Source organism: Diabrotica virgifera, chromosome 1, assembly GCF_917563875.1.
Source record: "Diabrotica virgifera virgifera chromosome 1, PGI_DIABVI_V3a".
NCBI classification, from domain to species: Eukaryota; Metazoa; Arthropoda; class Insecta; order Coleoptera; family Chrysomelidae; genus Diabrotica; species Diabrotica virgifera.
This window is the reverse complement of record NC_065443.1, coordinates 52135944-52152095: the sequence shown is the minus strand read 5'-3', so window position 1 is coordinate 52152095 and position 16152 is coordinate 52135944. Positions and strand designations below refer to the sequence as shown.

Here is a 16152-nt window from a genome sequence, read left to right as displayed (position 1 = left end):
TGAGACTTAAGACAGTTCTATCTGTAAGTTTTTGCTGGGCTAAGCTGGAGCTTAAGATTTGTTGGTGCAACCAGGCATAAGTGTTTTTTCTAAGTTTTGTCAATCTCGTATTGCTGACTAGATTTTAATTTTTGTTGAATATTTTCGGTTAGTATTGCAGATATTTGAATTGCTGTGATACCATCAGTGGTGGATTTAGGGGGGGGGCTAGAGGTGCTGTAGCACCGGGCCCCCAGGTTGAAGGGGCCCCCAGAAGACCTACACATTTGTCTAAAATTACGTATTTGGCATTCTGACGCGCCGTCGTACTTACCCTACCAAACTCCTCTTATTTATTGTAAAAATTACTTTGAAATTATTGTTGTATTGACAATTTCATATAATATTTTTTCTGAGAGAAACGGAAAGGAACACCCGATAACCACCCTTTTATGACATGACACAAATGGCAACAGATTAGCAGGTATACTTTTACATCTCCTTTTCGGAAATCTTACAATACAATGCTTTTAAATCGCTCTGAAAGTTAAAGGTGTTTGACAAAAATAGATGTCTTTCAATGGGTGCCATAAAGTTAAGAAATGAAATATAAAATATACCTACTTTACCCTTTAAGCTTAACAACAAGTAAAGCTTTACGGAAAGTGGAACTTTAGTAAAAATCCTTGAGAAATTTGAAACTGCTTTTTTAACCGTATTTTGGAACGAAATTTTAACACAACTTGGAACAGTTAGTACAATTCTTCAAAAACGTGGTCTGGATTTAAACACTGGCACACTTCTACTACAAGGACTACACAGTAGTATACAAAATACCGTGAAAATTTTGAATACTTTGAAGAAAAAGCAAAAAAAATTTAGTTTATACGTTAAATTTGATTATTCAAAAAAAACGAGCAGATTAAAAAAAAAATTCCAGACGGGCCCTCTTCACATTTAGAAGGTTCAAACAAATTTAAAGTCGAAACATTTTATTTATCGATCGATACATTAGTGACAGAGTTAGACAAGCGACGTGAAGCATACGGTTATATATCTAATCTTTTTGCATTTTTTGGAAATTTTCGCACTATTGAAGGTGGAACATTTATTTTAACTATTTATAATGGGAAATAAGCCACAATATTATTAAAAAATGATTTTTATTAACGTTTCGACGCCCAAATCGGGTGCCGTTGTTAAAATACAAAATACTACTAACATAAACAAAATGTTGTTGCTTAGTAAAAAAATTCTTCTAATTTGGGCGTCGAAACGTTAATAAAAATCATTTTTTAATAATATTGTGGCTTATTTCCCATTATAAATAGTTAAAATTGTAAAAATGCCACAAGAAAATAGCTTCAGAACAACATTGTGAAACATTAAAACAATATGCGCGAAATCTTATCGAAACGTACCCGCTTGATATAGATCAGGCATTTATCGAAGATATTATATTTTTTCAAAATTTAATTTTATCTCTTCCTAATTCCGAAAATTCTGTAGTAACACCTAAAGACATGTTGGATATTATTATCGAAAAATACCTTGTTTCAGTGTTTTCAAATACCTATATTGTTTTAAGAATATATTTAACTATACCTATCACGAACTGCGGATTCGAAAGATCATTTTCAAAATTAAGCTTTATTAAAAATAAATTAAGGTCCTCAATGGGCGAGAACAGATTAGTTTCGTTATCGATCTGCTCTATTGAGAATGACGTATTGGGGGAAATTGATTTTGAAAGTGTCATAAAAGCATTTGTTGAAAATAAACAAAGAAAAAAAGCGTTACCTTGTCTTAGCCTTGTATCTTCTGCATAATTTTAAATGTACTGAAGTTTATATTGTTTTAATTTTTAAAGTGCCTTGTCAAAAAAGAGTTGGGTAGGGCCCTCTACAAGAATTAGCACCGGGCCCACTAATGAATAAATCCGCCCCTGGATACCATTAGTGTTTTTTCGCTATAGTTTGTTAGTAATTAAGAGGTGCTCACTTGACTCAGAGATTTATTACATGGGACATGTGCGTTTTTTGTGTAGAAAGACTTGTGGAAGAGGAGGTGCAAAGGGATCAGGATAAGGTCCCGATCCACCGACATTCCATAGGCAGAAGAAAAACGACTGGCAGAAGATCTTCCCTAGCAATGGGGATTCGGTTTGTTCCATAAAGAAGTTTTAGAAATAACCTAACAGTTCATTACCAAACAACCTAAAAATTCAATTTAAAGATAGTAGACCATACCAGGTGAAGACTGGTTCTTAAATTTTAAAAGAAGACATGGCGAAGACATCAATTAAGAAACCGGAAATAGTTGAGTTTGCAAGGAAGAAGGCCATGAATCTGTTTGTTTTTAAACATTATTTTAGGTTATTAAGCGAAACCATTCAATCATTATTGGATTGGGGTTCACTAACAAACCTGAGAGAGTCTACGATATAGAGGAAACTGGATTTAGGTCTCTAGGTGCTGCATTTAAATATCGATTTATTTTTTCATAAATGCCCTGGTCGAATATTATGGGTTACGAATTTAATTTACTCAGTTGAACTTTGTCATATAAAAACTGGAACTCAGAATTAGCTCACTACAAATTCTAGAAGTAAGAAATCTTAGGTAAAAAGGGTTACATTTAAATTATTGTGTTTTGTGTTTACCACTAATGGCAACAAGTTTATTCGCGATTATTAAGTCACGTTGACGAACTCTCGTGGGTTTCGGTGGAACTAGCTTTGAGGGTGTTTTCAATCTCAAACACTGAGCGCACATGCATTTGGAACAAGTAGGTAATATTCATTCTTTATTTTTACATGTTTTAAATTAATTATTCGGTAATATAAAATGATTAATTGAAAACATATAAAAATAAATAACGAATATTACCCACTTGTTTCAAATGCATGTCCGCTCATACTCTGGGCTAATTAGCAAAATTCATGGAAAAGTTATTTACCAGCAATTTTATTGCTGGAATCGAATTATAAGATCCTATATATTAATAATATAGGTATGCAAAGTCCGCAGATAGTGTGCTACTTTTTTTATAAACAAAAGGGCGCCGACAAATCGTACTTTTTTCAAATAAAAATTCACCGCAATTAAATTTTGCATAGAGATCTGTTTTTCACGATTTGCTTCGACGAAAATTTTCCTCGGAAAATGCGGGTTTTCCTAACAAAAACTCTTATTTTCAAATAAAGTTTTAGGTAAGTAATTATTAATCAATAATTAAATAACTTAGTAACATCAAAGCTTTCTTGGTATAGATTGTAATTCCAGAAGCCGGTGAAAATTAAACGAATATTTTAGCAACAATTCAATTGTTAATTAACAATTTACGATCGCAATAATAAGCTAAATAATAATGATACATTGATCAAACTTATAAAGATTATAAAGATGAGATGCTTATTTAATACTTTATCGACAAAATATAAATTTTTCTTTTTTTTGCATAATCTTTAAATTTTGAAAAAAAAAATAGTTATAATACGCTTGTCTAATTAGTAAAGTACAAAGAAAGGTTATTTACCAGCAATAACAACCAAAATAATCATGACATTGATCAAACTTAGAAAGATTATAAAGGTGTGATGCCTATTTAATATTTTGTCGACAAAATATAAATTTTTTCATTTTTTTGCATAATCTTTAAATGTTTAAAAAAATTGTTATACACAAATTACCATTTCTCAGAAATTGTTTATTATATTCTAATTTTAAAAAATACTTAAAATGCGTATTTCATAGGTCTTGAAAATGAATGCTTTAAAAATTTTTTACAACCATTTGCAAAAAAGTTATGAAACAGCAAAGTTAATATAGGGGAAGTGCGGGTATTGCCGCCCACTTAAGCAATTTATTGAATTATTCAAAAACTACAGGTCTTGAAAAAAAATGTCAACTGTCAAAATACAGTCATTTTATCGACTTCTAATTATTTAAGCCTAAAAGTATTCATTTATTTTATTTTGCGGAGTATGACATTTATTTTCACAAACCTACACTTGGGCGGAATTATCAGACTATGCGGGTAATAGCGCCCACTGATGGTATAATACCGCCCAGGGTTTACATGGTATAAAAATCAAACACAAAATAATTATTTACGCACAAACAACATCTATATATTTTTTATATAAAAAAACATATTCAAAGAAATACTTAAGTAAAAAAACATTTCAAACTACACTCTATTTGCAATAATCGCATATAAAACTTTTGTGATTATCGTAACCACTACATCCTTTATGCGCCCATTTATGGCAAACTCCGCATCTGTACCACATTTCCGATTTTCCATATTCGCCACAATAGATGCACTCTTCTTCTACGTCGCTGCTGGGATCATCGGAACTGTGGTCATTGCAAATCTCCATTTCATCGTGTAGGGATGAACCGCTTGAAGAACTATCATCGAAGACTTTCCTCGTAACACGTTTAATTTTTTTATTAACGTGTTTTACATTTTTTGAAAGTTTTTGCTTTTCTTTCTTTTTAATTCCTGATTTTGATGTTGAAGGAGTGACATCTGCATGAGCTTCGTTGGCTTTTGATGTACTTGGAATAACATTAGGTTCATTTGTTTCCAAGACTGCATCTTTTGAAGGCACTCGATTTGTTTCAGAGGTACAGGGAGTAAGTTCAGTTTCAGGAAGTTGTAGTTCAACAGCGGGAATATTAGAAAGGGTAGAAGGCAAAAAATCTTCGTCCGTGAAAATATTTGGTCTATATGGAACAATACCGCTTATTTCAAAGCCTTTTTGAGCTTTTTCCATGGTAGCTACACGAACGAATGCTCGATTCAAAATTTCAGATACATCAAATGGTGTTATTTTTTTGTGAACATTTCGTCTCATATAGAGTGAATCATTTGAATAGGCAAATTTTAGCGGCCCAAAAAATGTCAAATCTAGTGGCTGTAGCTTATTGGACGTGTGGGGCGGAAACGATAACATAATGATCCCATTTTCACGGCAAAATTCATAAGCAGCTTAAGAACAATGACTGCTGTGATTATCTAGCAACAGCAATGCTGGGTTGTCGTTCGAAGTAGATGCGTGTTTATTAAAATGTTTAAGCCAAATCAAGAATAATTCTACAGTCATCCAGCCTTTGGCCGAGCATTCATATATGGCACCTACCGGTCCATTGCGCTTAAGCTGTTCCGACATTCGGATTCTAGGATAAATAAACATCGGAGGTATATATATACCTGATGCACTTACTGAGCAGCACAGAGTTGTATTTCGACCTCTCTCCCAACTTACAGCTTTTCCCAGTTGTTTGACACCTTTTGGAGCTACAATTTTGGATGGAACCTGCACCGTGGTAATGCCTGTCTCGTCAACATTAAATATGCGGCAGGCTTGAAAGTTATATTTTGTTAAAACTATATTTAAATTTTTGAAAAAAAGGCCTACACTTTCAGCATTAAAACCCGAAATTCTCCCTAAACTGGTTGCCTCGGGTTTCCTCAAACTAAGATTTGGATGCCGTTTTAAGAAAGCTTGAAGCCAGTCTTTACCGGCCATTTTTTTGTCATCGTTGAAGCAGTGTTTGATATTATTTTTAACCGCAAACTCGTAGACGATTTTTCGTAAATCAGTGGCCGTTAGACCATAGAACATCTTTGCCAAATAGATACAGCGATCAGCCACTCGCTTTTCTTGTTCAGTGGAAAATATAGGATGACGACCTAGTTGTGCTGCGCAAGCATTGTTTGTATTTAACCTATCTTTTAATGTAGAATATGGGATACCTGAAAAAAGAACATTAGAAAATGGATTAAAAAATAAAGAACATTGGAAAATGGATTAAAAAATAAATATCATATATTACCAAACTCTCTTGCACTTTGCCTTTTCCCCTTTCCGCTTCTAACTGCATTTATAGCTTCCTGAAGCTGTTCTGCGCTCCATGTTGCCTTTTTCCGCGAATTCATCATTGTCTTTGGCATTCTTTATCCTAAATTAAAAATGTATAAATCAATGTATAATACCGCCCACTGTAGGGTAATGCCGCCCAAGTTGGGCGAAATTACCCGCCATCGCCATATTTCAAACAAAATAATTGTTAATCGTTATTTCTCAAAATATTGAAAGAAACTGTTTCGATTCATATATATAAGAGGACCGGTTACTAATTAATAAAAAAATCAATAAATTAAGTATAAAAATAAGTTACTCACAAATTATTTTCGAGCCCCTAAAAATTATAGTGGCACCACACAAAACACGTTGACTTCTCTAAAACAACTAAATATGCTTATGGCCGGCGACCTTGTTGCACGGTTCTCTCAGTAGTATCACTAGTATCGTGGCGTCATTTCGATGTTGCCAAAGTTACTATTTCTCTATATTTAAGATATTTTATAGAGTGGGCGGTATTTGCCGCTGGGCGGTAATACCCGCAGTTCCCCTACGATTTCTCGGTTGTTTATAATTTGTTTTAATTGTTTCAAAGCTTAAATGTGAGTTTATGGTACAAACTAATTACTCACAAAGAATGTCAAAAATTACTGCAATGGTTATATTTTAATCAAAGATTAAAAAAAATTTTTGTAATTTTTAGCGCAAAAGTAGGCCTGATACAGGTCGGAGCTAAAATGTTCACTCGAAGCGACTGACACGCAGCATACATTATTTATTAAAAGTGTACGTTGCGCGGCCGGTCGTCGCTCCGAGTGAAAATTTTAGCTACAGTACTGTATTAGTCTACTTTCACGCGTGTAAATTACAAAAAAATATATTTATATATTATAATTAAAATATAACCATTAAACTGATAATCGATATTTTTTTGTAAATAATTAGCTTGTACTTTAAACTCACGTCTACGCTTTGAAAGAATTAAAAAAAATTATAAACACCGTAGTATTCGTATGTTTACTTTGCTGTTTCATAACTTTTTTGCAAATGGTTGTAAAAAAGTTTTAAAGCATTCATTTTCAAGATATTTGAAATACGCAATTTAGGTATTTTCTAAAATTATAATATAATAAAAACTTTCTGAGAAACGTTAATTTGTTTATAACTTTTTTTTTAAACATTTAAAGATTTTGCAAAAAGATAAAACAATTATATTTTGTCGACGAAATGTTAAATAGGCATCTCATCTTTATAAGATTTCAAAGTTTGATTAGTGTATCATATTTATTTTGGTTATTATTGCAACCGTAAATTATTAATTAACAATTGAATTGTTGCTAAAATATTAGTTTAATTTTCACCAGCTTCTGGAACTATAATCTAAACCAAGAAGGCTTTTAAGTCACCAAATTATTTAATTATTGGTAGATAATTACTTAGGTATCTAAAACTTTCTTTGAAAATTAAAGATTTTGTTGGGAAAACCCGCATTTTCCGAGGAAAATTTTCGTCGGAGCAGATCGGGAAAAACACGTCTCTATGCAGAATTTAATCACGGTGAATTTTTATTTGGGTGTTTTTGTTGTAAAGTTAAAATCTTCGGAGTTATAGAGCAATAATTGAAAAAAACACGATTTTCGGGCGCCATTTTGTTATAAAAAAAGTAGCACACTATCTGAGGACTTTGCATACCTATATTATTAATATATAGGATCTTATAATTCGATTCCAGCAATAAAATTGCTGGTAAATAACTTTTCCCAAAAATGGCCAATTCTCCGATAATTAATCAGCCCAGACTATCAGCGTTTGACATGGAAAACACTCTCAAAGCTAAGTTCAGCCGAAATTCACGAGAGGTCGTCGTTGGTCGTTGTGACTTAACATCGCGAATATAAAAAATTTAAAATTTAGTTGATATATGCGTAGTTGCATAATATGCGATGCGTTGCATATGCGATGTTACTGCAAATCGAAACTTATTTGTTTATATTTAACTTTTGACAATACGAAAGTGACTTTTCTCCTCCATTTTTCAGTGTCTGGAATTAGTATATGTAGAATAAGAATTCAATAGTATTGTGGTGTGAAACAATGTTCAAAAACAAACTTCCTACAGCAGATGTACAAGTTCAGACTGTTATCAGAGTGTACCCTCACATATTGGAAGGTAGTGACTTGCCAAAAATAACAACGGATAAAAAACTTCAGACAGTTTTATCGGAGTCTCCAAAGGACAGCGAACATTTTTATGCGCTGCTTAAATATACCCCATATTCGGATATCATAGAAAACAATATAAGAGTAAGTGTTCATTGTAATAGAATAGAGTGTATTTTCTTCTTCTAGTTCCATCACCATTATCGATCGTTGGATATCATGTTGGCTACCATATTCGCTATCGCTACTTTATTGACAGCATCTCTAAAAAACTCAAAAAGCTCAAAAAAACCCATACACAACTATTCCTCCCCTCCATAAACCAAATGGTAAATGGGCTCGTTCCAACAAAGAAAAAGCGGACGTCTTTGCTGAACATCTTACGAGTGCATTTCAAACCGAGCCACCAGACCCTGATGAAGAAGTGGAAGAACTAATTAGCGCAACATGTCAAATGTCCCTTCCAATCAAAAGTTTTACTCCTATAAAAGTCAAGAAAGAAATAACCAAACTCAACTCACGAAAGGCTCCAGGTTATGACTTAATCTCGGCACAAGTACTAAAACAACTTCCTCGTAAGGCCATTATTATGCTAATATTTAAACAGTAATATTTAATCGCATGCTAAGCTTATCATACTTTCCAAAAATATGAAAATTTGCAGAAATCATAATGATCCTTAGGCCAGGCAAAGCGCCCAATGAAGTAACATCTTATCGACCCATCAGCCTACTCCCAATCGTTAGCAAAGTTTTTGAAAGATTGGTGCTACAAAGAATATACGCAGATCATGAATTCCTAACATTACTACCAGAAAATCAGTTTGGTTTTCGGGAAAATCACTCTACTACACAAGAAGTCCATCGAATAGTAAATGAAATATTAAAAACTCTCGAAGAAAGGAAATACTGCAACGCTGTATTCCTAGATATCTCACAAGCGTTTGACAAAGTTTGGCACAGAGGTCTGCTTTACAAAGTAAAATTAGCACTATCTAGTAACTATTTCCTCCTAATCAAATCCTACTTATCAAATAGATATTTCTCTGTAAAATTCAAAGACCAACAATCCAACCTCTGTCCTATTAACTCCGGAGTTCCGCAAGGTAGTGTTCTCGGGCCGCTGCTTTTCTCACTCTACACAGCCGATATACCAGAGTCTCATAATACTACGATCGCTTCTTTCGCTGATAACATACTAGCTGTAAATGAAGGTCCCATACAAGCCTCACAAGACCTGCAACACCATCTGGACATACTCAGTGAATGGTACACAAAATGGTGAACAAAAGTAAACAAAACAAAATAATCTCAAATAACGTTTACCAACCGCCACAACACATGCCCACCTGTAAGAATGGAAAATGTACGAATACCAACAGTAACAGACGCTAAATACCTTGGCCGACCAACGTCTTACATGGAAGAAACATATCCAGACCAAAAGAAAACAGCTAGACTTGAAATTCCGGCAAATGTATTGGCTCCTTGGGCGCAGATCAAAACTCAACATCCAAAACAAAATTCTTCTGTACAAAGCAATACTCAAACCTATTTGGTACTACGGACTACACCTCTGGGGTTGTGCAAAGTCAACATCACTGAATATCATCCAAAGATTTCAGTCTAAAGTTCTAAGATCAATACTAGATGCACCATGGTACGTAAGTAATCAAACACTTCACGAAGACCTAAATATACCTTTCATCAGAGAAGAAATCCATCGAGCCACGGAGTCACAAAATGAGCGTACCATTCACCATGAAAATGAGTTAGTAAGGGAATTATTCCATAATTGCCCTGCCACAAGGAGACTAGATAGAACCTGGCCTCAGGACCTATTTTAAAACTTAAACATAAATAGAATAAGATGAGACGTCATTGGAAGTTTCTTCTTCATGCCCAAAAACATGGAACAAATTTACTTAATACTCTTTTAATGATGTAGATTGTAAATAAACATATTCATCATTCTCTTTGCCTTATCCCTATGCGGGGTCGGCTTCCCTAATTGCATTTCTCCATACAATTCTATCTTGAGTCATATCAATATTAATTCCCTTTACCAACATATCTTGCCCGATCGTCTCCCCCCACGTCTTCTTTGGTCTTCCTCTCCTACTCCTTCCAGGAATCTGCACTTCAGCAATTCTTCGTATTGGGTGATTAGCGTCTCGACGTTGAACATGACCAAACCATCTCAACCAATGCTCTCTCATTTTGGCATCAATTGGTGCCACACCTAGACTTCCCCTAATATACTCATTTTTAATTTTATCCTTTTTTGTCACTCCACTCATCCATCTAAGCATTCTCATTTCCGCCACATGCATTCGTTGTTCCTCTTTCTTTTTCACTGCCCAACATTGAGTTCCGTACATCATAGCCGGTCTTATGGCTGTTTTATAGAATTTTCCCTTCAACTTCATTGGAATTTTCCTGTCACACAGCATACCACTCGCTTCCTTCCACTTCATCCATCCAGCCCTAATTCTACTGCATGCATCTCCATCTATTTCTCCATTACTCTGTAATACCGATCCCAGGTACTTAAAACTATTGCTTTTTACAATCAGTTCACCATCCAAAGATACCATGTTATTTGTAGTAACTCCATCTTTAAATGAACATTGCAAATACATTTACATATTCACCAGGGACTCCTTTCTTATTGAGTGCCCACCACAGAATCTCTCGAGGAACTCTATCATATGCTTTCTCAAGATCAATGAATACCATATAAGCGTTTGTTTCTTTACTCTTGTATTTTTCCATCAACTGCCTTATAATGAAAATTGCATCTGTTGTTGATCTGCCCTGCATAAAGCCAAACTGATTCTCGGATATTTCGGTCTCTTCACGTATCCGTCTATCAATTACTCTTTCCCATATTTTCATGGTGTCGCTAAGCAGTTTTATAGCCCTGTAGTTTGTACATTGTTGTATATCTCCCTTGTTTTTGTAGACAGGTACTAGTATAAGTATACTGCTTCTCCATTCGTCTGGCATTTGTCCAACTTCCATAATTTTATTAAATAAACCTGCTAGCCACCTTGTTCCTGTCTCTCCCAATGCTCTCCATACTTCCCCAGGAATATCATGAGTCTGTCAAATTCTTCATTTAATAAGCTGTCAAAGTACTTTCTCCATCTCTTTTTGACATCCTTTTTGTGAACTAGTATTTTATTCAAATATTGAATGGGTTGCATATGTGAGTCCATATTACCTTTACTTCATTTAGTATTTTATTATTTTCATCTCGGATACATCTAATCTGGTTAAAATCTTTTGATTTTTTTGCTCTCTGTTTGGCTATTTTATATATCTTCGTTTCGCCTTCCCTGGTATCAATTTGATCGTATAGGCTTGAATACGCTTCTGCTTTGGCTTTTGCTACTGCTACTTTCGCTCCCTTTTTCGCCACCATATAGTTTTGGAGATCTGTGTCGGATCTGGTTTCTTGCCACTTATTATAATGTTCGCTTCTCTTTTATTTTTCCTTGTACTTCTTTTGACCACCACCAAGTCTCTTTATCCTCAAACTTTTTTCCTGACGTTTTCCCAAGTATTTCAATAGCAGTCTCTCTAATAATGTTGACCATTTTTCTCCAAATTGTGTTAGGGCTTCCTTTCATGTTCCAACATATTTTTTCTACTATTCTTTCCCGGAATAGACCTACTTTCTCATCTTTTAGCATCCACCACTTGATTTTTTGTGGTCCTCTTCGATATTTTTGTTTAGTTTCGCTTTTTACTTCGATGTCCAGAACAAGCATCTTATGTTGTTGGCTGACTCTCACTAACTATTACCTTGCAGTCCTTGCATTCACGTATGTCTTCTTTCCTTATCATGAAGTAGTGTAAATAAACATAATTACATAAAAAAATCTCTGAATAACTATATGTAGTCGATTTTCCATACCATTGCCTTATATTTTTCAGCCATGACGTTCTTCTTGTAAGGACCACGTTTACCTTGAATCTTTCCCTGAATGATCCGATGTAAAAGATCATATTTTTCAGGGTGTCTCATAATATGACCGAAGCATTCCAGCTTGCGTCTCTTTATTATATTGAGCAGTTGTGTTGCTTGGTTCAGCCGTCTAAGGACCTCCTCATTTCTAACTCTGTAGACCCAACTTATTTTTAGTAGTCTGTATACCCATATCTTAAAGGCTGTCAATCGTTTAAGCAGAGCATGACTTAGGGTCCACGTTTCTACTCCGTACAGTAGGACAGGAAAGATATAGCAATATGTCATTCGAATGAGAAGGTCAATACTAAGATTGTGACTGCAAAGTACGTTTCTTATTTTTACAAAGGTAGCTCGGGCTTGTTCCGTTTGGCATTCAATTTCTGCGGTTGCATCCCAGCTCTCATTGATATATGATATTAATGCCGACATACGCGATTTTCACTACTATATCCATAGAGAAATAAAAACAAGTTGTTTGTCCATAGAGAAATAAAAAACACTTGTTTTTATTATTTCTCTATGACTATATCCGACTTTTATACTGTCATCCTGTGTGTAATCTTGTTTGCTAACTATCACAGATTTACTTTTCGTAACATTGAGTTTTAATCCATACCGATAACAGGTCTGTTTTATGGTGTTCATTAGATTTTGAAGGTCTTCTCCGCAATTAATAAGCACTAAAGTATCATCGGTATATCTAATATCGTTCATGGTTACTCCATTCACAATAATATCTTCGGTTGTCTTCATTAAGGCTAGGCTACCTTAAATATTTCCTCCAAATACAAGTTAAAAAGCTAGTCTCACTTCTCTTTTTATATTTATTTCATCAGAGACAGTTCTTTTTCAATGTTTATTCTTGCCACTTGACCTTGTAATCATTCGTAAATCGTTATCATCCATTCCAGCTGTGTTCAGTATTTCTAACATTTTGTTATGTCGGACCTTGTCAAAAGCCTTTTCAAAATCGATTGCACAGATGTATACATTTTGATTTATATGTCTGCATCTCTGTATTAGTACTTGGATACTATACAAGGCTTCTCTTGTACTAAGCCACTCTTAAACCCAAATTGAGTATTGCTAATTCTGTCTTCTAACAGCGTGTAAATTCTGCCGTGTATTAGTCGCAGGAAGATCTTCAAAACGTGACTCATCAGACTTATTGTCCGATAATCACTGCATGTCTTTCGATCATGTTTTTTTGTTATTGTGACAAATGTCGAATTTAACCAATCCGTTGGTAACATCCCAGTGTCATAAATTCTGTTACAAGACATCACACAGTGGCACAGTGCTTTAATTCCAGTTTCTTCCAAACACTTTATTATTTCAGCACTTACTTCATCCGGGCCAAGTTCTTTTCCATTTTTGCCATTTTTATTGCACGTGTAACCTCACTTTATGTTATAGATGGACCTGCTACAGCAATCGGTGTACCTATAGTGTTCTACTCTCTCATCTTTAAATAATTTAGAAATGTAGCTTTTTCCCATTCTTTTAACTGTTCATTGTTCATTGATGCCTAATATTCTTTGTCCGTTTCTGTTTTCTAAACTTTGGGATAGGAAATGTTTCCGGCGACCTCTTTTAATTTCTTGTACAGATGAAATGTCTCATGTTTCTTTTCATATTGTGTAATTTCATTACATTCTTTACTATGAACTTTTATGTTTTCGCGGGTCTTATCTTTGCCTGATTATTGCGTGGATCCTCTTGTATTCGTTTTTTTACTTAAACACTTAACTTTGTTTCTTGAACGGTCTTTAATACACCTTTAATAATTCTATTCCAGTTTTCCTTAGTAGGTACCTACATTCCTCTTTGCTTGATGTTAACTTCATTTTTTGTTCTAATATTCTTTTTACATTATGTTATAATTTACCGCGTTTTAATGCTTGTTTGTAATTGGTTCAACCTCAGGCTAGCTTACACCACTGTTACGAAATTTTGACACTATTAGCATTTCATAGGTTTTTTTATCGACATTAGTCATTTAGCCAGTTGCAATAGATTTTTCAGTCAGACATATACACAATCCTATCCCTAATACGAAATTAACGGATAATAATTAATAGAAGAAAATACGATTAGGAAAATACGGGGTCACTTGCTTCTCGTCTAGGGGCCCATCAAGACATTTGTAGTAGACACACAATACTGGACCATGGATAAGGTGTTATAACATTTAGTTAGGATAAACAAAGGATGCAAATCTAAATTTCTACACGAGTATGAAAAATTCCATACCCGCGTACAAATCTTATAGAACCGTGCATGTGTCTGACAAGAAATTTATAATGGGGTATTCCTCGGTATATTTGTTGCTAGCCTCTAGCCAGCAGAGATTGGATATTGAATGGTGCATACATATTTTTGATTAAGTTTTTATAGAGGGAGTTATTTCATAGGTTAATTAAGTTATATTTTATCGGCAATTTTTTGTGTTTTCTGCATTATACCTTTAATTTTTAGATGTTTAGTCTGCTTTTATATAAAAACAAGTGTTTTTAGAACTCTTTAGCGACGTATTACAATGGTATCAGTATAATATAATATTTATGGATTACCGTGGAAGGCTGACATGATTAACCAACAAAGAAGATGTATTTGGTGATTTTTCTAGTGACTTTATTGGGTGTGAATCTGTTTTTTTTTAATTTACTCCTCCTAGTTTAAAAACATGCTATAGTTATTTTTTATTTTACAGTATCATTTGACATTTTTTCTCTATTAATAGTTACTGCTTGCTTATTTGTCCTTGTAGCCCTTTTCAATCTCAGTCTTATTTTTTCTACTAAAATACAGTAAAACCTGTCAATAACGGCCACTAAAAATGAAAGAACTATTGGCAGATATAGAAAGGTGGCCGGTTTTGCCAGTTTTTGTAATCTTCATATAATTGGTTTGGGGAATTTTTAAACTGGCCGTTAGTACAGGTAGCCGATTTTGGCAGGTGGCCGGTAACACAGGTTTTACTGTATTGTGATCTGTTGGTACATCTAGACTTGGATATGTTTTGACTGCTATATTGAATGTCTGTATCTCTTATTTATACATATTAAATCTATTTGGTTACGAACTACTCGTTCTGGTTCTGATCTCCAAGTGTAAAGACGACATTTTGGAATTTTGAAAATTGTGTTTGTTCTTACTAGTTACTTTTCTGCACAAAAAGATGCCAGCATATCTCATCCTCTTTCATTTCGTATTCCCAGACCATATTTTCCTATGATATCTTCCTGTTCTCCTTCGCCAGTCTCCCATGATAATATTCAGATCGTGTTTCTTTGTAGGTGCTAATACTTTTTCTAAATCATAATAGAATTAGGTATAGTTTATGGTCTCACTAATACTCTCATTTCTAGATAATAGATATACCAAGAAAAAAGAAGTTAACGTTTCGTGCTTTAGCCAGTTCTTCAGAAATCGAGGATCATATACGGGAACTAACTCTTAGCGATGATGACGGGGTGGGATATTTATGTGCAGAAATATTAAGGGGACGGGAAACTCAACATAAACAACATTTTTCTGACAGTCACACTCAAACTGATGTCCTGGTGCATCCTCACATTTTGGAAGACCAAGATGTAGCTCTTGTTTGTGAAACCAAAGCAACACAAACTGTAACAATGACTAATTGTCATGGAAAAAACAATAACTAAACCTAAACGTGCCTAAACATCCTTTATTATTTGTAACATTTAAACCGTAATTATACCATTACCTATTTATAGTTAGTCATTCAATAACTTGAAATAAATAATATTTAAATACATATTGAAATGAAATTATCATTTAAAAAAGTAAAAAATTAATAGAATTAGATACAACTACCCACTAGAATAAAAAAGAAAAGAATATTATTTATATATTTTTTAATATCAATATTTTTTATATAGAACCAAGTTACAGAAAATATGCGGAAAAACTGTAAAAAACATGCCACGAGAAAACTGAAATGTAGCGAAGTAAAAGAAACCTATATCAAAAACTAAAGTTATGGTCATCAGCAAAAATAAAATTAGAGACGCCCAACTGCTTATCAAGAATACACCAGTGGTTCGAGTAAAACAGTATACCTATCTTGGAACAATAGTAAACGAACAATGGGATCCCTCACAAAAAATAAAATGTAGAATAGAGAACGCTAGGAG

At 34.0% G+C, this 16152-nt stretch overlaps 1 protein-coding gene across 1 annotated transcript; it reads left to right on the top strand.

The window, feature by feature from the left end:
- The first annotated feature begins 7796 nt into the window (after positions 1–7796).
- LOC126879276 (uncharacterized) lies at positions 7797–15727 on the top strand. The gene is made up of 2 exons (XM_050642354.1): positions 7797–8158; positions 15361–15727. Exons 1-2 carry the CDS (start codon positions 7949–7951, stop codon positions 15658–15660), a joined length of 510 nt encoding a protein of 169 aa, XP_050498311.1. The 5' UTR covers positions 7797–7948; the 3' UTR covers positions 15661–15727.
- Positions 15728–16152: the final 425 nt, after the last annotated feature.